We start from the raw sequence: 25,030 nt of genomic DNA, 5'->3' as shown, positions 1-25,030 counted from the left end.
ATTCTTATTATGGTTTGATTAATGATGTTAAGTTTTGTGCAATACGGGGAATATCTGATGTCCTTTGTCGGATAAATGAGGATGGTCAGCTGATTTTTAATTTTTAATGACTGGTAATGATTCTAATGACTCACTGCTCTTATAGTTTTTAGTTTTTATTTTGTCTTACTATTTATGGAAATGTACAAAATTGTTTTTATATTTTTATTTTGGTTTTATCGTTTTATCTAGTTGTCTTTTATATTTGGCTGTTTGTCCCTTTTTAGGATCTTTTAGAAACAGTATATATTTATTAACTTGTTAAATTATTTGCACATTATTTTAGTGATATTTATATATTATTTCTGAAGTAGGGCTGTGTTCAATGAATAAAGGGGACATAAAATCTCTCTCTCACTCTGTCTTCCTCTGTTTCTCTCTCTGTCTGTGCAGTTTGTTCTCAGTTCTCTCGGGGTGTGTATGCCATATTTGGTTTTTATGATCAGCGCTCAGTGAACACACTCATGTCATTTTCTGGGGCTTTGCACACCTCCTTCATCACTCCATCACAGCCTGCTGAGGCTGACGCCCATTTCCTGCTCCAGCTGAGACCCACCCTTAAAGGGGTGGTGCTTAGCATGATCACACACTACAGATGGGACAGATTTGTCTACCTGTACGACACAGATAGAGGTGAGTGTGTATACACACACACACACACACACACACAGCTATTCATGCCCAGGCTACACTGTAAAATGCTGCAAGTTTTTAATTTTATTTAGATGCAGCATTTTGAGCAGTGCAGAAATTTACAGTAAACACAGGATCCGAGGTGTTCAGTGGGATATATAACGTAAATCAGATTAGATCTGTAAATTAGCGGATTGTTTTTGTGCCCTTTATGTTAGTGACTGTTTTCGGGGAATCCAAACGGAGCTGAACTTTATCGGCTAATAAACTGTAGGTTTAGTAAAGCGCTGAGATTCATGGTGTGGCGTTGGAGTCAGTGGTGGAGGTGATCGGATCCAGGACCAGTGGTGGTGGATCAGTGGTTAAGGCTTTGAGTTGCAGATCAGAAGGTTGTGTGTTTAAATCCCAGCACTGCCAAGATGCCACAGTTGGGTCCTTCAGCGAGATCCTTCCCCCTCTGCTCAGTTTTGACCTGCCTCAGGTGTAAGGGGTAAAGTATACACCCCCCCACAGAACTAAAGAACAGCACTTCAGTTGTCAGGAGCGAAGATCAGATAATGATACTGGACACCGAGATCAGATAACAGCACAGGATGCAGATTAGAGAAGAGTGTGGTATGATGTGATGCAGTATGCCACGCTACGATGCAGAGAGGAGAGGAGAGGATCCAGGTGTGACACGGTGCGGTGTGACACAGAACAAAATGGTACCAGGAAATGGCAGGAGATCAGATGATACCATAGCTTATGATGCGTGTCTTTCTCTGTCTGTCTGTCTCTCTCCCTCCCCCTGTCTCCCTCTCTCCTGTCTCTCTCTCTCCCCCCTGTCTCCCTCTGTCCTGTCTCTCTCTCTCTCAGGGTTCTCTCTGCTGCAGTCAGTAATGGAAGCTGCAGTAGTGAGCGGTTGGCGGGTGACGGTTCGCTCCGTTGGGAATGTTGCTGATGTTCTGGAATATCGGCGGATTATTGAGGAAATGGAACGGCGTCAGGAGAAACTCTTCATCATTGACTGTGAAGAGGAGCGCATCACTGCTGTGCTGGAGCAGGTATACACACCATCTCATCACCCCATGACCTCATAACCTCACTTTATGACCTCATGATCTCATGAAACGTTGGGATGTAGTGATGGTGTTGCAATACAAAACACTGGAGCGTCCGTAGTACGCATTTTGCAACATATCTAGGTGAGAGCAGGAAAAATCACAGAAGTGTGTGTGTAAGTAAGTAGGCCACAGTGTCCTACAACAGGAGAAGAGTCAGGAAACTATAAATATTTTCTCTCTGCCTAAAATTAATCTTATCGGCCTGTCCTGTGCTGAACACACACACATCTTATTTATAGCAATGAACATATTCTCTTTCTCAGCTTTGACCTCTCCATTGTGTGTGAGAGAGAGAGAGAGAGAGAGAGAGAGAGAGAGAGAAACAGATTCTCATCATGTTTGCAGTGAGATGTGATCCTGTGACTGTTTATTACTGTGTGTTTGTGCAGGTCGTGGCCTCGGGGAAAAACAGTCGAGGATATCACTACATCCTGGCTAATCTGGTGACACACACACACACACACACACACACACTTTTTCAATGACTTCCTGTTTGTACATTGTTAAATTGTGACATTGTATCCAACTGTCAACACCCCAGATACTTGTTTCTGATTGGCCGACAGGTGCGAGTCATTTTCAGATACTTAAATGTCACCATGACAATAGAGTTTATGCAAGGTCTTAATTAACCATGATGAGAATGTAGGTATAACACCCACTGAGATGTAACTATAGCCAGGTCAAGTCAAGTCAAGTCAAGTTTATTTGTACAGCGCTTTTAACAATAAACATTGTCGCAAAGCAGCTTTACAGAATTTGAACGACTTAAAAGATGAGCTAATTTTATCCCTAATCTATCCCCAATGAGCAAGCCTGTGGCGACGGTGGCAAGGAAAAACTCCCTCAGACGACATGAGGAAGAAACCTCGAGAGGAACCAGACTCAAAAGGGAACCCATCCTCATTTGGGCAACAACAGACAGCCTGACTATAATATTAACAGTTTTAACAGGTATAACCCTCAACTGTCCTCATGGGGCCGTCCTTCACAGGAGTGGGGCGATAAAACTCCGACCAGACACAGGGCACCAGGATGGATCAAGCAGGTCCGAGGGGCAGAAGAGGCCAGCATCTCAATCCCAGGATCAACATGTAACTCAGAGGGACAGATGGGGGGGGGGGGGGAGAAAGAGAGAGAAAGAAAACATGTTGTTAGGTATGCCCTAAAAATGACAAGTATTAAATCTGTGTGGTAGGCTCGCAGAGACGAGAGTCTTTACATCAGGCATGACACACAATGGCATGTTAATATGGTAAAAAAATATATCATGACCTGCTCTGGCTGGATGCTTGATTGGGTGATGGGAGCACACTCCTCAGCAATGATGAGATGCAGATGGGACCCTTAGGCCTGGCCAAGACAATTCAGTTACATTTCACCGGGTCTGGGACATGCGACAGAATGTCTGACGGCCGATTCCCTGCAGGCTACGATAGCCAGTCGAGGTCCCCACCGTCTCCACCAAAAGATTTCCTGTTGACTCCATGTAACTCAGAGGGACAGATTTGGGGTGGGGGGGAGAGAAAGAAAACACAGGTGGTTAGGTATGCCCAATGTCACCTGAATAAGTAGGAACAGTATACATATTGCACCGAGTACTATAGCAACAACTGTAGACTGGCAGCCTGCTGAGATGTGTGTGTGTGTGTGTGTGTGTGTGTGTGTGTGTGTGTGTGTGTAAATAGGATGACAGGTTTATATCATAGGGCAGTGAGATGGTGAGTCCTGCAGAGTGTCCCGTGTGAAACACTGCTCAGTGCATGGGCTGTTACACATTTATTACTGAAAGCAGTTGAGTGTGACCTTTGACTTTTGACCTCCAGGGTTTCTCCAACACAAGTATGGAGAAGGTTTTCTCCGGCGGTGCAAATGTCACCGCGTTTCACATCATCAACCCACACAACCCCATCGTACAGCAGTTCCTCCAGCGCTGGGACAAACTGGATGAGAGAGAGTTCCCTCAGGCCCAGGACACTCCGCTCAGAGTAACACACATGCGCGCGCGCACGCACACACACACACACATAAAAGGATGTCTGTCTCTATAAACTCCTTTGGTCCCCATTCCGTAGGTCAAAAGCAAATCAAAATCTCACACCACATAACGTGTGTGTGTGTGTGTGTGTGTGTGTACAGTACACCTCTGCACTGACCCATGATGCTGTGTTGGTGATATCAGAGGCATTTCGGTATTTGCGTCGTCAGCGCGTGGATGTTTCTCGCCGCGGCAGCGCTGGAGACTGTTTAGCAAATCCAGCTGTTCCTTGGAGTCAGGGCATTGACATCGAGAGGGCACTGAAGATGGTACACACACGCACACACACACACACACACACACACACACACACACACACACACACACACACACAGCTTCCAAACAAGGAATTTCCTTGTGATTCTTATAAACATCATTACAGTCAATATCAATGGTGTCCAGTAGGGGGCAGAGTGATGACCCAATGGTGTAGTGTAGAACATGTCCAGTAGGGGGCAGAGTGATGACCCAATGGTGTAGTGTAGAACATGTCCAGTAGGGGGCAGAGTGATGACCCAATGGTGTAGTGTAGAACATGTCCAGTAGGGGGCAGAGTGATGACCCAATGGTGTAGTGTAGAACATGTCCAGTAGGGGGCAGAGTGATGACCCAATGGTGTAGTGTAGAACATGTCCAGTAGGGGGCAGAGTGAGGAGCAGACACTCCTATACCTGTGGGCTGCGCACTAATGATTGCTGTTGCTTGGGGAGATTCCTCATTGAGTGAAATGACCCAGAAGTTTCTCACTGTCAGTGATTAGAGCTGATAGAATTCTATAGAAACACTCCAGAAAGCTGCTTCAGTGCCTCCTCTCTCCTCCTCCCTCCTCTCCTCTCCTCCTCTCCCATCTCCTCCTCTCCTCCCTCCTCTCCTTTCCCCTCTCCTCCCTCCTCTTCTCCTTTCCTTCTCTGTACTCTTCTCTTCTCTGCTCTCTCCTCTCTCCTCTCCTTCTCTCTCCTCCTCTCATCTCATCCTTTCCACTCTCCTCTCTTTCCTCTCCACCTCTCTCCTCCTCTTCTTCTCTCCTGTAGCAGAGACTACACTGCATCATTCTTTACAAAAGGGAAGATCATGCCGACCCATAATTCCTTGTGGCAGCAACATTTAAATTAACACACCATCAGTGCACTCTTCACACAAACAAATAATTATATAAATATTTAAAAAATAATTACACAGTAATTATGATTCATGTTGATAAATCGGAGTGGACAGTGAGGTGAGCGTGAGCAGCTGTCCTCGACGTGACCATCATTTAGTTTCAGTTCTGTGACCTTTTTTTAAATTTTTTTTTAATTTTCATTAACTTTGGTAATGAAGTAATATTTTTCACTGTGTTGTTTTACGTTTATGCAGCCTGCAGGAAATGACACCGTAAGAACACACAGAGCGAAGATCCACTTTTTACGGTCCGTCTTCAGAACGTTGTAGTTTCACACAGCAGACCTGCGTCAGTAACCTGCACCGTTGCCAAATCGTGTAGCCGAGTGTGAGTGCAGTCGGATTCTCTTCGCACCGCAGTTGTCTTTTCCTGCGTCCTGATCATTTCTCCGTCACATCTTTCCTTCACCTCAGTGGAAAATGTCAAGGGTTGCGTCACAGGATGGGATATTGGGCTACAGCCAGCGTGTCACTATACATTTCATATTTTGGTCCTTTGTGTGTGTATATATGTGTGTGTGTGTGTGTGTGTGTGTGTGTGTATTGTAGGTCCAGGTTCAGGGAATGACAGGAAATGTCCAGTTTGATTCTTTCGGTCGCCGTATGAACTTCACCATCGATGTTTATGAGATGAAACCTGGAGGAGCGAGAAAGGTTCATTTCACTGTCAAAATATAATAATGTTTATATCCATAAATAATAAAGTATTTTAATAATATTAATTATTTATAGTTTTTTTTAAATTATTTCTGCTCCAATCAAATAAAGCCATATAAGGAAGTGTGTGTGTGTGTGTGTGTGTGTGTTTTCACAGATCGGTTACTGGAGTGAATTTGAGAAGCTTGTTCATGTGACAGAGCTGCAGGTGACGAACGAATCGTCTTCAATGGAAAACCGTACGATTGTCGTCACCACCATCATGGTGATTTCACTGTTACTTTTCATCATGTTTTACACAAATTAATGAACACGCCTCCTCATGACTCAGTGGACCAATCATAGTGGAGCATTCTGCAGTGGAAGAATAATAATAATTTTCATGTGTTTATTTTGAACAGGAAGCTCCGTACGTGATGTATAAGAGGAATTATCTGCAGCTGGAGGGGAACGATCGATACGAAGGCTACTGCGTGGATTTAGCCTCTGAAATCGCCAAACATGTCGGAATTAAGTACAAATTATCCATCGTAGCTGATGGGAAATATGGAGCACGAGATCCTGAGACTAAAACCTGGAATGGGATGGTGGGAGAGCTGGTGTACGGGGTGAGTGGAGACATACTGGGAAACCTTGAGGGGATTTTTGTAACTTGTTCACATTCCGCTCACTGACAGCGTGTAAAACTCACTATCGAGTGTTTTCATAGGATTTTTTTTGTAAACTAAAACACTTTGGATACATTTGCTTATGAGTACAATGCGGTGTGTGTGTGTGTGAGAGAGAGAGAGAGAGGAGGAGCAGGTGTGTATCATCAGCACTCAGATGACTGTGAATGATGTGGTTATTCACGCTTCATGGCTTCGTATCCGTCGGCCGGAGCGTGTTCCTGGGAACCAGGGTCCGGAATGTTCTCCAGTGCTGATGCGGCCCAGTTTAGAAACGTTTATGTTCTGTGTGTCATGATGGGAGTTAATGTGGGGTTATGTAGGTAACATCTGGATCAACATCTGTGTATTAATTATTGTTAGTAAGATGAGGATAAAATAGTTTTCAGTGGAATCATTTGAGGTCATGTGGTTGTTCGTCTCCTGATCGTACAGAGTCACATGTGGAGCTCCCGCTGTGCGTCTGTGTTCCAGAGAGCAGACATCGCCGTGGCTCCTCTGACCATCACGCTGGTGCGCGAGGAGGTGATCGACTTCTCCAAACCCTTCATGAGCCTTGGGATCTCTATCATGATAAAGAAGCCGCAGAAGTCGAAACCCGGCGTGTTCTCCTTCCTGGACCCGCTGGCGTATGAGATCTGGATGTGCATCGTGTTCGCTTACATCGGCGTGAGCGTCGTGCTCTTCCTCGTCAGCCGATTCAGTCCGTACGAATGGAGCTCTGACAACGGCGAAGAGGCCAAGGATCCGCAGGCTCCGCCCGATCCGCCCAATGACTTCGGCATTTTTAACAGTCTGTGGTTTTCTCTCGGAGCCTTCATGCAGCAAGGATGCGATATCTCGCCAAGGTTGGTTCTTTGGCAGCCTCCCTCCATAATCCCTCCCTCCGTCATCCCTCCATCTCTCACTGTGTCTCTGCAGTTTACCGTCGTATCGTCCTTCACTAACGTGCCCATGGTGTTTTTTGTTATTTTAGCTCGTCTTCACATCTTGCGCGCTTCATTCATTTGTTTTCTTTTCATTTTAATGCCACACAGTCACTCAACATCACAACACCGTCCCTGTTGCCAGGTGTTACTGAGTGCTGGGGCTGTTGCTCCTCTCTCTCTCTCTCTCTCTCTCACTCTTTTCATTTCATTTTTCTCAGCGTTGTTTCTTCTCTCAGAGACCCTTCACTAAAATAACAAAATATTCACCATGAGCTGACTGTAAAGTGCACAGACTCTGTGTCTGTCTCTCTCCCTGTCTGTCTCTCTCTCTCCCTGTCTGTCTCTTTACCTGTCTGTCTCTTTACCTGTCTTTGTCACCATCTGTCTTTCTAGCCCTTCTCTCTCTCTCTCTGTGAGGACTCTTGAGGGGATACCGTGTTTTTGCTGCATGTCTCCCTCTCACTGGGGAGTTTGGTGATTCACTTCACTTGTTCACCGGGATTCATCTGTACTCCATGTCTCACTCTCTCATCACTCGTTCACTCCATCTTTCCTGATGGCCGGATTTCTCACTCTTCATTCCAGACTCGTTCTTCATCACCCGGAGTGTTGATGTTTGTTATTAGCTGTCAGCGTTACTGTCGAGTCACATGACTCAGGAGTGAACTCCTTCAGGAATAATATCAGATTGAGGATCAGGAATTTTAGTCTGGAGCTCAGAGCTGTCTCACTCTGTCTGTATTTGTCCCTCCTGTGATTTTTTTTTCCTGTCTCTCCCTCTGATTCATCCCTCTCTTTTCTCCTTCTCTCTTTCTCACTTTTTACCTCTTCTCCATTTTTGTGCATATTTTCTCTTCTTCCTGGTGTGTGTGCTCTCTCTCTCTCCCCCATCCCTCTGTCTCTCTTTCCCTCTGTCTCAGGTCTCTGTCAGGTCGTATAGTGGGAGGAGTGTGGTGGTTCTTCACGTTGATCATCATCTCATCCTACACGGCGAACCTGGCGGCGTTCCTCACCGTGGAGCGGATGGTGTCTCCCATTGAGAGTGCTGAAGATCTCGCCAAACAGACGGAGATAGCATACGGAACACTCGACTCCGGTTCCACGAAAGAGTTCTTCAGAGTGAGACTTGTTACACTCTTCATTACAAACCTTTATAATAATAATAATAATGATCAATACAGATACGCATGCACTTCCTGTAAAACACACATGCACTTCCTGTAAAACACACATGCACTTCCTGGGTGAATGAGCAAGTGTTTTACAAAACGTGTTTTGCTTATTCCTCAGTTCTGTTTGTCCCTGAAAACTTTCCAAAGGCGTGCATACACACACACACACACACACACACACACACACACACACACACAGTTATGATTAAGTAGGTTAACATAACCTCTAAACAGCTGGTATCTTGGTTTGTCCTAGAAAATGTGTCTGTCTTCACTTAGGGGTGTGTGTGTGTGTGTGTGTGTGTGTGTGTGTGTGTCAGGATGTATCTGAGTGCAAGTTCATTGAAAGCATGAAGAGAGAGACACACAATAATAATAATAATAATAATAGGTTCAATTTATATAGTGTCTTTCTCAAAACCCAAGGTCGCTTTACAATTATAGGCAGAAAAAAAAGTCCACCAAATAGAGGTCAGGATATCGTTCCAGTGGTGTAGCAGCCACAGTCCCACCAAAAGGCGCATGAAAACAAGTCCCACATCTCCAGCACAGCCGCCGTGATGCCACCAGCAACATCGCTCAGAACACCACGCCATGGATCCACAAAGCGAGCACAGAAGCACCGCCATGCAGAGTGCTGGTGTGTCCCAAACCGCCTGCACAGCTGCCGCGACACCACCAAGCAGCGTCGCTCGGAACATCACGCCAAGCACTAAAGCACAGAGCGCTGGATAACCACGATGTTAAAATGAGCAACGAGCTCACTGCAGTCCACAGCTGGGAGCGCAGGCATCACCCACAGCGAACCAAGGCCTGGAGGGAACCGACGCCCAAAACTGGGTCCGGAGCTACACCACAACCGGCGGACAAAACACTCAAACAAACATCAAACTACACAAAAACACACAAAAGAAAAATAAAAAAAGGAGAGAAAATAAAATAAAAAAGCTCCGGTGAGAAGCGGCAGCCAGAATGCGCACGATGTACTCTCAACCGGAAATGGAAACGAAAAAAAAATGCATCTCTCCACAAGATGGAGAGATGCATTCCAGAAAACTAAAAGTGCACTCTCTCTCTCTCTGTGTCTGTCTGTCTGTCTGTCTCTCTCTGTCTGTCTGTCTCTCTCTCTCAGCGCTCGAAGATAGCAGTGTTTGAGAAGATGTGGTCATACATGAAGTCAGCTGAGCCGTCTGTGTTTGTGAAGACGACTCCGGATGGCGTGGCTCGCGTCAGGAAGTCGAAGGGGAAGTTTGCGTTCCTGCTCGAGTCCACAATGAACGAATACATCGAACAACGCAAACCATGTGACACCATGAAGGTCGGCGGGAACCTCGACTCCAAGGGCTATGGAGTTGCCACGCCCAAGGGCTCGGCATTAAGGTGGGTGGAGTCATATAATAACTCTGCCCACACACACTGTTATTATATGATTCCACCCTCCCTGATACCACCACTGTGTCTCTCTCTCTCTCTCTCTGTCTCGTGCTCTCTCTCTGTCTGTCTCTCTCTGTCATTCTCTGCCTGTTTCTCTCTTGCTCTGTCTGTCTGTCTCTCTGATGTTTCTATCTGTTTAATCTGTCTGTCTGTCTGATGTTTCTATCTGTTTAATCTGTCTGTCTCTCTATGTGCCTGTCTATCTCACTCTGTTAATCTGTCTGTCTCTTTCTCTGCCTCTCTCTCTCTCTCTCTTTATTCTGTCTCTCTGTTTGTATTTGTTTGTGTATATGACTGTTTTCTCATTTCTCCTACAATTTCTGTCTATTTTAATCATTTTTCTCTTCACTGTTTTTTCTTTATAATTCTCTCTTTTAATAATGTTACTCTTTCTCTTCCTCTTGTTTCTCTTTTTTATTTACCTCATCATTTGATCTTCCTCTCGTTTTTTTATTGATCGGTTTTCCTTTCATCCATTTTCTGTATCCTCCGTTCTCTTGGTGTCACACTTCTATCTGTTTTGTCCTTCTCTCTCTCTCTCTCTCATACCACTCTGGTCTTTATTCTTCTCTCTTTTTCTCATCTGTCTGTCTGTTTCCCTCTGCCTCTGAGGTTCATGCAGAGGTAATGCTGTGTGTGTGTGTGTGTGTGTGTGTGTGTGTGTGTGTGTGTGTGTGTGTGTTGCTTAGCTCACTCTGTGTTCTTTGTCCTGCTCCTTCCTGCTTGCAGCATCTCGTGTGTGTGTGTGATTGTGACATGTCACTTCCTGTTGTGTTTTTGCTGTCTTGCATGGTCTTGTTTTTTTCCTCTCCTGATAACGGACTATCCCTCCTTCATGTTTCTCTCTCTATCCTCACACACTTCATTAACACACCAATAAACAATCAACCAATCAGATCACTTCACTACTTATCCAATTAACCAATCAGCTTCTCGTTCTCTCCCTGCTGCAGTTAATCAGTCATGTTATTAATGATGAACTGAGTTTATGAACGCTCTCTCTGTATTCATCATTCATTACAACTGTACCATTCTGTACACTGTGGTAATAACATGTTTATAAATTATGGTAATGCCTCATAAAGTGAGGGGGAGGAGCTTCAGGGCCTGAGGTGCCTAGAGGAGGAGCTTGTGGGTCTCAAGATGGCAGGAGGAGGAGCTTGTGGGTCTCGGGATGGTAGGAGGAGGAGCTTGTGGGTTTCAAGATGACATAAGTGGGAGGAGTGAATAAACCATTGCAGAACAAAGCTCCTCACCAGCATGGAGAATAAATCACATGCTAAAAGATAGCTGAGGAGCTGAGCTCCACTTGCCAGGTTACAAAGGGGTGGAGAACGTTCCACATCTGTTCTCGTTTGAGTTTTCTCAGTTTGTCGTTTAAATGAAGCACAGTAAAGTCATATCTCGACAGTCTGGAGTTTTGTATTCACCGAAGCGTATTGTGTGTCAGGAGTGAGAAACCTTTAGAAGAAACCTTTATTTTATTCGTCACATGCACACTTCAAGCACAGTGAAATTCATCCTCTGCATTTAACCCATCTGAAGCAGTGAACACACACCCAGAGCAGTGGGCAGCCACACCAGAGCGCCCGGGGAGCAGTCAGGGGTTCGGTACCTCGCTCAAGGGCACCTCAGCCCAAGGCCGCCCCACATCAACCTAACTGCATGTCTTTGGACTGTGGGGGAAACCGGAGCACCCGGAGGAAACCCACGCAGACACGGGGAGAACATGCAAACTCCACACAGAAAGGCCCTCGCCGGCCACGGGGCTCGAACCCAGAACCTTCTTGCTGTGAGCTGACAGCGCTAACCACTACACCACCGTGCTGCCCATGAGTAAAGGTTAATAACAGCGTTATGAGGCACTGTAACTGCTGTAATCAGGAACATGGTTACCTCACCATACAGAAGTGTGATTACAGTGATGATGATGGATGAGTACAGAGCTTCAGAATTAACGAGTGTGATATTAGATTTCTCACGAAGCTGCTCTGGCTGTTTTTGTGACACGACATGTTTTATCGTTTCAAGAAGTGCTGTGAACCTGGCTGTGTTAAAGCTGAACGAGCAGGGCCTGCTGGACAAGCTGAAAAACAAGTGGTGGTACGACAAAGGGGAGTGTGGCAGCGGGGGAGGGGACTCCAAGGTCAGCCAACAAACAAACAAACAAACATACAAGGCTGGAGAGAGTAATCGGCAAGGCTGTGACCTCTGACCCCAGCAACAGTAACCATGGCAGCAGACGACAATAACAGCCTGTTGTTGTTATTATTATTATTATTATTGAGTGGAAGGAGATTACCGTGAACCCTTTTAAGTAAAATGATGGCGAGCAGTGATTAGTGTGTAGCGTGTGTTGGCATGTAGTTAGCGTGTTGCTGTGTAGTTGTGAAAAGTGGTGTTGGTGTTCTTCAGCTGCTTTTTACATCTCCATGGCAACAAGAGCAAGTTATTATTAATTATTTCAGAATGATTGATTGTTTTAATATTACTGGATATGTGATAAAGCTGCCACTCAGTGCTCTCCAGTATTGGTGTGAAAGGTCAAAAGTCAGGGGTGAGGGTCAGGGACAGCAGGGCGAACAGTGAAGTCTTGAGAGGACGAAGCATCACAGGCACACGTGAGAAGTCTAATGAAGTATTTCCCACAATCCCTCACTCAGTCACATGACATTAGGGTTCATTCCTGATTCTAACGCGCCCTCATCAACTTCCCCAAGTGAGCCTGGAGGTGCGTGCATGCGTGCGTGCATATACTAGTGCATCTCAAATAATTAGAATATTGTGAAAAAGTTTGATATTTTCCATCAGTTATTTAAGAAAGTGAAAATGTTAAATATTATAGACTCATTACACATAAACTAAAATGTTTCAAGCATTTTTCTATTTTAATTGTAATCAGTATGGCATACAGTACAAAAACATAAAAAAAAACCCATCTCAAAATATTAGAATATTTCATTTCAAGTTTGAGTAAAACAGCATGAACACAGTGTATCTCTCAGTCTAGTTCAGTACACACAACCACAATCATGGGGAAGACTGCTGACTTGACTGTTGTCCAGAAGATGATCACTGATGCCCTCCACAAGGAGGGTAAGCCACAAAAGGTCATTGCTGAAAAGGGTGGCTGGAAAAGGTGCACAAGCAACAGGGATGGCCGCAGTCTTGAGAGGATTGTCAAGAAAAGTTGATTCAAGAACTTGGGAGAGCTTCACAAGGAGTGGACTGAGGCTGGTGTCAGTGTATCAAGACCCATCACGAACAGACATCTTCAAGAAAGGGGATACAACTTTCGCATTCCTAATATCAAGCTACTCCTGAGCCAGAGACAATGTCAGAAGTGTCTTATCTGGGCTAAGGAGAGAAAGAAATGGACTGTTGCTCAGTGGTCCAAAGTCCTCTTTTCAGATGAAAGTACATTTTGGATTTAATTTGGAAATCACAGTTCTAGAGTCTGGAGGAAGAGTGGAGAGGCACAGAGTCCAAGGTGTTTGAAGCCCAGTGTGAAGTTTCCACAGTCTGTGATGATTTGGGGTGCCATGTCATCTGCTGGTGTTGGTCCACTGTATTTTATCAAGTCCAAAGTCAACACAGCCATCTACCAGGAGATTTTAGAGCACTTCATGCTTCCATCTGCTGACGAGCTTTTTGGAGATGCTGATTTCCTTTTCCAGCAGGACTTAGCACCTACCCACAGTGCCAAACCTATTACCAAATGGTTTGCTGACCATGATATTACTGTGTTTGATTGGCCAGCCAACTTGCCTGACCTGAACCCCATAGAGAATCTATGGGGTATTGTCAAGAGGAAGATGAGAAACACCCGACCCAAAAATACAGATACGCTGAAGGCCACTATCAAAGCAACCTGGGCTTCAATAACACCTCAGCAGTGCCACAGACTGATCACCTCCATGCCACACCGCATTGATACAGTAATTCATGGTAAAGGAGCCCCAACCAAGTATTGAGTGTATAAATGAATATACTTTTCAGAAGTTGGACATTTCTGTATTGTAAATCCTTTTTTGATTGATCTTAGGGAATATTCTAATAATTTGAGATACTGGATTTCTGATTTTCATGAGCTATAAGCCATAATCATCAAAATTAAAACAAAAAAGGCTTTAAATATTTCACTTTACATGTAATGAATATAGAATATATGAAAGTTTACCTTTTTGAATTAAATTATGAAAAAAAAGGAACTTTTTCATGGTATTCTAATTTTTTGAGATGCACTAGTATATATGTGTGTGTGTGTGTGTCCCCAAATATCCCAAATGCCAGAACTGCTGTCTCGTTACTCAAATGTCGACTATGTTGTAAGACTTACACATTTGGGACACGGCTATTTGGGCAATTGCTCCTGTTTTTCACGTCATCAGCCATTTTGAAAAATATTGGAGAGTGAAGCAGTGCATTCTGGGTAAGTGGAGCCATACAGCAGGCAAACCTCAAGCTGGTACAGTGTGAGCAAAGGGAATTAATCAAGGAGAAGTGGATGAGGGCACATTAAAGCCAGGAATGAAACATCAGAAACAATTTTACACACACACAGCCTGCACTCAGCCACTCTTGTGCAGTGATGCAACTTGTGTCTTGTCTCTGATTGGTTCTCATGATTCCACTCATCTTTGATTGGCTCTCTGAATCCCCAAATCCAATATGGCTGCCGGAGAGCTGCTGAGCATGTTGGGCAAGAGGGTGTGTAGTCCGTTATGACATCAGGACTGCATGTTTCTCACTTATTCACCTGCCTGTAGCCCTGCAATGCATGATGGGAGTAATTCAGCTACCTACAGCAAATATACTGCATGGAATTAAAATAAAACAAGCATCAGAGAAACACGTAAGAGATTAAACACCTTGCTAATGCAGAGAGAAAACGACACACAGGTCGCAGCGCTCCTACAGTGCCTCCTCTTTCACCTGAAAAGGTTTTGAAGCATCATATGGGTAAGAAATTAAATTCATTCCTTCAGCTGTTGCTCTGAAAACCGTCAACATTTAGTTTCTGAAACAAGTTGTTGATTTGCAGTTAACTGAAGCTATAGTGCGTGCGCGCGCGCGCGCAAGCCTGCGTGTTCCATTTCTGTCTGTAACTGTGATGTTGGGTGTTTTTGGAGACCCTCTGTGGCAGAAATGTGTTACTGCGACTCCTTTAGAGAAACTGAGAAAAGTAGCTCGCTATATTCAGAATAAACGTTTTTGACACATTTCTGATGATATTCAATGATCCATCACATCACAGTATTAAACAGATTATGTTAAATAATCGTCACCTTCCTTGTGTTTGATTTGTGTTCGAGCGGAGTGTTGTATATTTGCTGTTGTTGAATTACAAACCGTCGTCATTTAACAGAAAGGAAATAAACTGAGTGATTCAGCAGCCCTGTTCATGACACGATCAACGTTAGAGGTCTGCGCGGGACAGAATTTTCAGTCCCGCTCCCGCAAAGAATTATGATTTTCAGTCCCGCTCCTGCCCGCGCCTGCCATATTTTGTCCCGCTCCCGCGCGCAAATCCCGCATGATGCAGACGTTCGCGTTATTTCTCACGAAAGTTCTTGTCATTGGCTTGGGGAATTAAACATGCTGAGCTTAGCTGAGCTCTCCACTGACTGATCCTTCATTTATTGTAAGTTTATTGTTTAGACTCTGACATTCTGCTGACACATTCCAAGTTGAGCGCTACATGCGCTCATGATTAACAGCTCTCGCTTTGATTGACAGCTCTCGCTTTGCGCACTCCCACTTCCGAGTCTGTGGCATTATGATTCCAACCGCGATTTCATTCTCCTCTCATATGAAGTGCTGCGCAACCACAACCAGCTCCTCAGATTATACACTGTCTATTTCTCGCTTTAAATTGAACAATCTATGCGATACACAGTCCTTTTTAATACTAGTTAACAGGGCCGGTTATGGAGGGGTAGCAACGGTAGCATTTGCACCCGGGACTGGTGTGGAGAGGGGCCCCAAAAAATAAGATAAAGAGTTCTCTCTGTTCCTGAATAAGTGCATTACTGAGTGTCTCTGAGCAAAGGAGAGCCTGAACGTTGCAACCTCCCTATTGGCTGTTTATTGGTTGTTTGTAAAAATGTATCAGTTGTTGCCCTTCCCACGGGAATCATCGCGGGCTCGAGAGATGAGACCTGACGAGTTAGTTCGTTAGTAGCAGAACAAAATGTCTGGACACAAATCGGGTTTTCAGAAAAGGAAAGAAAATAAACGCAGGGTCGAAAATACAAAAAAGGAGGCAGAAAATGCAAAACGAGTATATACAGTGGTGCTTGAAAGTTTGTGAACCCTTTAGAATTTTCTATATTTCTGCATAAATATGACCTAAAACATCATCAGATTTTCACACAAGTCCTAAAAGTAGATAAAGAGAACCCAGTTAAACAAATGAGACAAAAATATTATACTTGGTCATTTATTTATTGAGGAAAATGATCCAATATTACATATCTGTGAGTGGTAAAAGTATGTGAACCTCTAGGATTAGCAGTTAATTTGAAGGTGAAATTAGAGTCAGGGGTTTTCAATCAATGGGATGACAATCAGGTGTGAGTGGGCACCCTGTTTTATTTAAAGAACAGGGATCTATCAAAGTCTGATCTTCACAACACGTTTGTGGAAGTGTATCATGACACGAACAAAGGAGATTTCTGAGGACCTCAGAAAAAGCGTTGTTGATGCTCATCAGGCTGGAAAAGGTTACAAAACCATCTCTAAAGAGTTTGGACTCCACCAATCCACAGTCAGACAGATTGTGTACAAATGGAGGAAATTTAAGACCATTGTTACCCTCCCCAGGAGTGGTCAACCAACAAAGATCACTCCAAGAGCAAGGCGTGTAATAGTCGGCGAGGTCATAAAAGGACCCCAGGGTAACTTCTAAGCAACTGAAGGCCTCTCTCACACTGGCTAATGTTAATGTTCATGAGTCCACCATCAGGAGAACACTGAACAACAATGGTGTGCATGGCAGGGTTGCAAGGAGAAAGCCACAGCTCTCCAAAAAGAACATTGCTGCTCATCTGCAGTTTGCTAAAGATCACATGGACAAGCCAGAAGGCTATTGGAAAAATGTTTTGTGGACAGTTGAGACCAAAATAGAACTTTTTGGTTTAAATGAGAAGCGTTATGTTTGGAGAAAGGAAAACACTGCATTCCAGCATAAGAACCTTATCCCATCTGTGAAACATGGTGGTGGTAGTATCATGGTTTGGGCCTGTTTTGCTGCATCTGGGCCAGGACAGCTTGCCATCACTGATGGAACAACGAATTCTGAATTATACCAGCGAATTCTAAAGGAAAATGTCAGGACATCTGTCCATGAACTGAATCTCAAGAGAAGGTGGGTCATGCAGCAAGACAACGACCCTAAGCACACAAGTTGTTCTACCAAAGAATGGTTAAAGAAGAATAAAGTGAATGTTTTGGAATGGCCAAATCAAAGTCCTGACCTTAATCCAATGGAAATGTTGTGGAAGGACCTGAAGTGAGCAGTTCATGTGAGGAAACCCACCAACATCCCAGAGTTGAAGCTGTTCTGTACGGAGGAACGGGCTAAAATTCCTCCAAGCCGGTGTGCAGGACTGATCAACAGTTACCGCAAACGTTTAGTTGCAGTTATTGCTGCACAAGGGGGTCACACCAGATACTGAAAGCAAAGGGTCACATACTTTTGCCACTCACAGATATGTAATATTGGCTCATTTTCCTCAATAAATAAATGACCAAGTATAATATTTTTGTCTCATTTGTTTAACTGGGTTCTCTTTATCTACTTTTAGGACTTGTGTGAAAATCTGATGATGTTTTAGGTCATATTTATGCAGAAATATAGAAAATTCTAAAGGGTTCACAAACTTTCAAGCACCACTGTACTTCTTGGCTTAGTAGACGAACAGAAGAAATCAAGGACACAGGGATGGTTACTTTTTAAGGCAGCCCGCCGTGGCTGCAGGCTTATTTATTATAGCCCATTTAGTTAAAATAGTTGATGTAAAATGTTTATAGTTATAGTTATGTGATGGCTGTCCTGATTTAGACTGGTGTGTGTGTGTGGTTTTTTTTTTTTTTTTTTTTTTGGGGGGGGGTTGCGCGATGTTCCACCCGGGTCCAGATTAGGGCATAACCGGCCCTGCTAGTTAATACTTTTTAATACTTTTTTTTAATACTTAGGACTAATACTCTTGACTTTTTAACAGTAAATGTACCTCTTTTTAAAGCAGCACTTCCTTCTGAAGCACTGTGAGCTTCACTAGAGGAGCTCTGCTCTTCTGCCATGATCGGAGATCTCAAACACGGAAGAGCGGAAAGGAATCGGAAACGTACGCAAGATTAGACCACATCCGCAAATTTAGGCATCTTAAAATGTTTTTATTAATGCCAAATAAAATATCCAGCACAAATTATATACGATAGACATAAATTAATAATTTATAAATTTTATTTTAAACACATTTTTAGTTAGCGGGACTGCAGCTTATCACCTCTCCCGCCCGCGCCCGCATTGTGCACTCCCCCTCCCGCCTGCGCCCGCAATGAGCTTTCAAAATTTGTCCCGCGCCGCACTGCTTTGCGTCGGGTCCCGCGGGGCTCCCGCGGGAGTGCAGGGCTCTAATCAACGTCTTACCAACTGAACACGCCCTACAGAAACATCGTATCATCACCCTGCGACAGGAAGTGCCTGCAGAACGATAAGAGGAGATTTAGTGGCAAAGTTCTCAACCACGAGGTGCAAATGGACATTTCACACTTTCACACACTTTTAGAAAACCACACATGAAATTTTTCACTCAAGTTTCTTTTTTTTTTAATATTCAGAATCAGCATCACGGTGTTTTCACTGCAGAGTTGTAGATACAGACCTGAGTGTAAGTTTGTTTATTAGGGGTCCAAGCACCAGAGGTTCTGATGCACCTGATCTTTTCGTTCTACCTGTCGTCCTCTCAGACTGTGCACAACGTCATGGTTTGGTCGATTTAAACATGTTGTTTTGTTCTAACTCCGTTTCCGTCTCCTACACTGTCGCTTCACACCGCGCCCACTGCGGCTCTCAGGTGTGGTGCTTGGCCCCGGCGTCGCTGTGTGTGCTGATATTTATTGTGATGTTTGTGTCGTATTTCTGCCTGTAGGGTGTGTTTTGAGTTTGTAACGCGTCTGACCAGCACCCTCTCCCATAGCGACTGTTGGTTCCTGTCAGCTAATGAAGGGTTCTAGATCCAGGGTTCCTCAAGAAAATGCTGCACTCTGTTCAGTGCTGTAATAATAATGACAATGACAATCAGTGATGTTTATCTCTGCAGTTCTCTCAGTGTGTCTCTGCTGGAACAGTGAGTGCCGATTACTCAAAGCCCTTACAGTAGGTCCTGGTACCATAGGTCAAAGGTCAAAGGTAATGCCATTGCTAGCACTGCTTGCCTGTCCACTTCCTGCTACTCTTTTTCTTGCTCCTGAAATTTATGCCTTGAGATGTGACGATGCAATTCAGATGAACTCCTAAAACCGTGCCCTCTGTCGAGAACAGGGCAGGAAAATGATTGGTCTTCTTCAGAAGGTTCTCGTCATCTCACTGCTCCTCAGACGGGTCAGTCCTCGCTCAGGGAGGATGGAGCTTAAGTTGCACGTGTTCAGCTAATCGCAGGCGTCCCGACGCAACATCACTGGATTTGGCTTTCGTTAGACCGTTTAGTATTTCAGACACATGAGCTAATCTAATCAGATACTTAAATGTAACTTTACGCTAATTAATGAGCTGAAGCTAATGTTAACGTTACTTCTCCAGTTCTTCTAGAAAAGTAGCTCGTGTTGGGTAAATAACTGTTTGCTAACTTTTAAGTAAACAGTTGTGGTGATGTCATGATCATGAGTGTGATTGGCCAATCAAATGTAATTTAAGCTCCTGGACCTGCTGCTCTTCACTGTTTGGATGCTGTTTGTTGCAGTGCATTATGGGATTTCATAAGTTCACCAGATGTTCTCCACAAACTTTTAAACAAAATGTTCACAAATAGTGCACTAGAGTGTTCAGAGGGTCAAAGGTCACCAGTAATACCAGTCTGCTTGCTGCCTCCTTTGTTCTTCTCTCTCTCTCTCTCTCCCCTCCCTCTCTTTCTCTCTCTCTCTCTTTCTCCCCCTCTCCCCTCGCTTTCTTTCTCTCTTTCTCTCCCCCCCCCCCCAGATGAATGAAGGACAGGAAATGCTCTCAGTGTCACGTTTCAGGTTGAAGGAGCAGGATGTTGAGTGTCAGTGAGATGAATTAACTGGCTGCTGCTCTGGTGTTGTTTATGTTATTTCCCTCGTGAAGAACTCCTGTAAACCTTGCAGTATTGAAACTCAGTGAACAAGGCATCTTAGACAAGCTGAAAAACAAGTGGTGGTACGATAAAGGGGAATGTGGGACCAAGGACTCGGGCAGTAAGGTCAGTCCAGCCACTCTGACAGAAACGACAAACATTGCATTTATTTTATTTCACAAATTACTCTTGGATTTTATTATTATTATTATTATTATTATTATTATTATTTAAAGGTATTTTAGGATTTAAATGAAATATTTTAGAGTATTTTAGCAATTTAAATTTTACTAGCTGTGTTTTTTAGTCAATAAACATAATCTTATTTTATTTTAGTATTTATTTAAAAACTACAATCATAGCATTTAAAAGGTTTATTTTAATTTTTAGTATTTTTAAAATCTAAGTAATTAAATATTTACATAATTTTTTATCTTAATCATTTATCTTAAATATTTTATCGCTCTTTTTATATGTGCATATTTATTAATTGTTTTATTTTACTGGCAAGTTGCTTATGAATTAATGACCTTAATGTAATAAAAATAAAAAAAATTAATGTTCTGATCCTTCAGCTTAGTTGTGAAGGAATAAAGAAGTTAAATCTGTAGTGATGGAACTGAAATTCTCCGTTTATTGGATTTTATTTGAGAAAAGAATTGAAGTTCCTTTGGAGACAGTGAGTGTGAAATTATTTCAGTTCTTCAGATTAATGAGGTGAAAGTGTGTTAGCAGTGTGTTTAAGGTAAATGTGTCATGTTTACTGCTGTGCTTGATTAGAGTTATAAGTTTTATAGAATTTTAATTATGATCTGCTGCGCTGGTCGACTCTCACTGAAACAAGTTTATTTTAGTGATGTCACTGACTCCACCCCTCTTGCTTCACCTCCCTGATTCTGCCCCTGACTCCGTCCTTCTGACTCAACTTCCGTGACTCCGTCCCTCTAATGCTACCTTTCTGTCTCACCATTCCTGACTCCGCCCTCTGACTGATCACTCCAGCACTGATCACTGCTCATGAGGCCGTTATAAAAGAACCAGTGTTGAACACCTCAAAACAGAAAGGACCTGAACACTGTTAATGTTTTATGAAGTGTGTGTGTGTGTGTGTTGAGGCTTGTCTGTGTTTAAAATGTGAAGCTGTTCAGTAGATCAGCTGATCATGTTGGTGTCCTGCAGTGAGGTTTGAGAGCTGTGAAGTTTGCAGCAGTAGTTCAGTGAGGGGAATAACATCTACCTTCATCACCATCACCACAATCCTCTTCATCATGACCACCATCATCACCATCACCACACTCCTCTCCATCATCACCACACTCCTCTCCATCATCACCACACTCCTCTCCATCACACCACACTCCTCTCCATCATAACCACACTCCTCTCCATCATCACCACACTCCTCTCCATCATCACCACACTCCTCTCCATCATCACCACACTCCTCTCCATCATCACCACACTCCTCTCCATCATAACCACACTCCTCTTCATCACCACCACACTCCTCTCCATCATCACCACCACACTCCTCTCCATCATCACCACCACACTCCTCTTCATCACCACCACACTCCTCTCCATCATCACCACCACACTCCTCTCCATCATCACCACCACACTCCTCTTCATCACCACCACACTCTTCTTCATCATCACCACACTCCTCTCCACCATCACCACACTCCTCTTCATCATCACCGTCATCACCACACTCCTCTTCATCACCACAATCCTCTTCATCATCAACTTCATCACCACACTCTGCTTCATCACCACCATCACTACACTCCTCTTCATCACCTTCATCACCACCATCACCACACTCCTCTTCATCATCACCATCATCACACTCCATCACCACACTTCTCTTCATCACCATCACCACGCTCCTCTTCATCACCATCACCACGATCCTCTTCACCATCACCACACTCCTCTTCATCACCACAATCACCACGCTCCTCCTCATCACCACACTCCTCTCCATCACTACACTGGTCTTCATCACCATCACCACGCTCCTCTTCATCATCACCACACTCATCTTCATCGCCACCACCACGTTCCGTCTCCATTGCCACCACCCCGTTCCTCCTCGTCGCCACCACCCCGTTCCTCCTCGTCGCCACCACCCCGTTCCTCCTCGTCGCCACCACCCCGTTCCTTCTCGTCGCCATCACCACGCTCCTCCTCGTCGCCATCACCATGCTCCTCTTTATCACCATCACCACACTCCTCTTTATCACAATCACCACGCTCCTCTTCATCACCATCACCATGCTCCTCTTCTTCATCACCACGCTCCTCTTCTTCACCACGCTCCTCTTCATCACCATCACCATGCTCCTCTTCTTCATCACCATGCTCCTCCTCTTCATCACCATGCTCCTCTTCTTCATCACCATGCTCCTCTTCATCACCATGCTCCTCTTCATCACCATCACCATGCTCCTCTTCATCACCATCACCACGCTCCTCTTCATCACCATCACCACGCTCCTCATCATCATCACCATGCTCCTCATCATCACCATCACCACGCTCCTCATCACCATCACCACGCTCCTCTTCATCATCACCATCACCGCGCTCCTCCTCATCACCATCACCAAGCTCCTCCTCATCGCCACCAACGTGCTCCTGCTCATCACCACCACCACGCTCATCTTAATCACCACCAGCGCTCCTCTTCATCATCACTTTCACCACGCTCCTCTTCATCACCATGCTCCTCTTCATCACCTTCACCACACTCCTCTTCATCACCATCACCACGCTTCTCATCATCACCATCACCATGCTTCTCCTCATCACCATCACCATGCTCCTCTTCATCACCACACTCCTCTTCATCACTTTCATCACGCTCCTCTTCATCACCACACTCACCACGCTCCTCTTCATCGCCACACCATGCTCCTCTTCATCACCACACCACACTCCTCTTCATCACACTCACCACACTCCTCTTCATCACCACACTCACTATGATCCTCATCACCATCACCACGCTCCTCTTCATCACCATACTCCTCTTCATCACCACACTCACTATGCTCCTCTTCATCATCATCACCACACTCACCACACTCCTCTTCATCACCACGCTCCTCATCACCTTCATCACCACACTCGCCACACTCCTCATCACATCCCCACCACGCTCCTCTTCATTACCACGCTCCTCTTCATCACCACGCTCCTCTTCATCACCTTCACCACACTCCTCTTCTTCACCATGCTCCTCTTCATCACCATCACCACGCTCCTCTTCATCACCATCACCACACTCCTCTTCACCATCACCACGCTCCTCTTCATCACCAGCACACTCATCATGATCACCACACTCCTCTTCTTCACCATCATGATCATCATCACCTTCACCACGCTCCTCTTCTTCATCACCATCACCACGCTCCTCTTCATCATCACCACACTCATCTTCATCACCACACTAGTCTCCATCGCCACCACCCCGTTCCTCCTCGTCGCCACCACCCCGTTCCTCCTCGTCGCCACCACCCCATTCTTCCTCGTCGCCATCACCACGCTCCTCCTTATCACCATCACCATGCTCCTCTTCATCACCATGCTCCTTTTCATCACCATGCTCCTCTTCATCACCATCACCACACTCCTCATCATCATCACCATCACCATGCTCCTCATCACCATCACCACGCTCCTCTTCACCATCACCATGCTCCTCTTCATCATCACCATCACCACGCTCCTCATCATCACCACGCTCCTCTTCACCATCACCATGCTCCTCTTCACCATCACCATCACCATGCTCCTCTTCATCATCACCATCACCACGCTCCTCTTCACCATCACCACGCTCCTCTTCACCATCACCATGCTCCTCTTCACCATCACCATGCTCCTCTTCATCATCACCATCACCACGCTCCTCATCACCACCACCACGCTCCTCTTCATCACCTCGCTCATCTTCATCATCACCACGCTCCTCTTCATCACCACACTCCTCTTCATCACCACACTCACTATGATCCTCATCACCATCACCACGCTCCTCTTCATCACCACACTCACCATGTTCCTCTTCTTCATCATCACCACACTCACCACGCTGCTCTTCATCACCACGCTCCTCATCACCTTCATCACCACGCTCCTCTTCATCACCACACTCGCCACACTCCTCATCACATCCCCACCACGCTCCTCTTCATCACCTTCACCACGCTCCTCTTCATCACCATCACCATGCTCCTCTTCATCACCATCACCATGCTCCTCTTCATCACCATCACCATGCTCCTCTTCATCACCATCACCATGCTCCTCTTCTTCACCACACTCACCACGCTCCTCTTCATCACCTTCACCACACTCCTCTTCTTCACTATCACCACGCTCCTCTTCATCACCTTCACCACGCTCCTCTTCTTCACCATCACCATGCTCCTTTTCATCACCATGCTCCTCTTCATCACCATCACCAGCACACTCATCATGATCACCACACTCCTCTTCTTCACCATCACAGTCATCATCATCATCACCCTTCTTTTTCTTGTGCCATTGTGGAGAAACCCAACAACGAGGATCTTCTGAAAGCCATGCTAATTAACACCCATTCCTAATGGTTCAGTGTGTGTGTGTGTGTGTGTGTGAGACAGAGAGAGAGAGAGAGAGAGAGAGAGAGAGAGACCAACCTGGGCCATTACGCCAGAGATACTTAAAACACAGCCATCAGAGCCAAATCTAAATCGGATCTAATCCACGTTTTGTTTTCAAATTTTACATTTCAAATCAAAAGTGTACATTCCAATCAGGCCGGTCCAATCTACATATCCAATCCCACCTTTCATTCCATCAGACAAATTTTGTTACAGTTA

The 25,030-nt window shown here is 44.8% G+C and overlaps 1 protein-coding gene across 5 annotated transcripts in view; it reads left to right on the top strand.

Annotated features, from left to right (window-relative positions):
- Positions 1 to 25,030, top strand: part of gria3a (glutamate receptor, ionotropic, AMPA 3a) — a 73,040-nt gene that overhangs the window by 45,103 nt on the left and 2,907 nt on the right. The window contains exons 3-15 of one of the 5 annotated variants that reach the window (XM_060912748.1): positions 433 to 672; positions 1,531 to 1,718; positions 2,168 to 2,221; positions 3,605 to 3,766; positions 3,918 to 4,085; positions 5,527 to 5,631; positions 5,792 to 5,899; positions 6,036 to 6,242; positions 6,777 to 7,150; positions 8,152 to 8,350; positions 9,536 to 9,783; positions 11,869 to 11,983; positions 19,164 to 19,219. In XM_060912748.1, coding sequence (XP_060768731.1) covers positions 433 to 672; positions 1,531 to 1,718; positions 2,168 to 2,221; positions 3,605 to 3,766; positions 3,918 to 4,085; positions 5,527 to 5,631; positions 5,792 to 5,899; positions 6,036 to 6,242; positions 6,777 to 7,150; positions 8,152 to 8,350; positions 9,536 to 9,783; positions 11,869 to 11,983; positions 19,164 to 19,219 — 2,224 coding nt within the window. Of the gene's footprint in view, positions 1 to 432; positions 673 to 1,530; positions 1,719 to 2,167; positions 2,222 to 3,604; positions 3,767 to 3,917; positions 4,086 to 5,526; positions 5,632 to 5,791; positions 5,900 to 6,035; positions 6,243 to 6,776; positions 7,151 to 8,151; positions 8,351 to 9,535; positions 9,784 to 11,868; positions 11,984 to 19,163; positions 19,220 to 20,164; positions 20,280 to 25,030 lie in introns of all 5 variants that reach the window. The other 4 variants (XM_060912751.1, XM_060912747.1, XM_060912749.1 and 1 more) reach the window with 4 other exon arrangements.

Source organism: Neoarius graeffei, chromosome 28 (genome assembly GCF_027579695.1).
Source record: "Neoarius graeffei isolate fNeoGra1 chromosome 28, fNeoGra1.pri, whole genome shotgun sequence".
NCBI lineage: Eukaryota > Metazoa > Chordata > Actinopteri > Siluriformes > Ariidae > Neoarius > Neoarius graeffei.
This window is presented reverse-complemented; position numbering and strand designations above follow the sequence as displayed.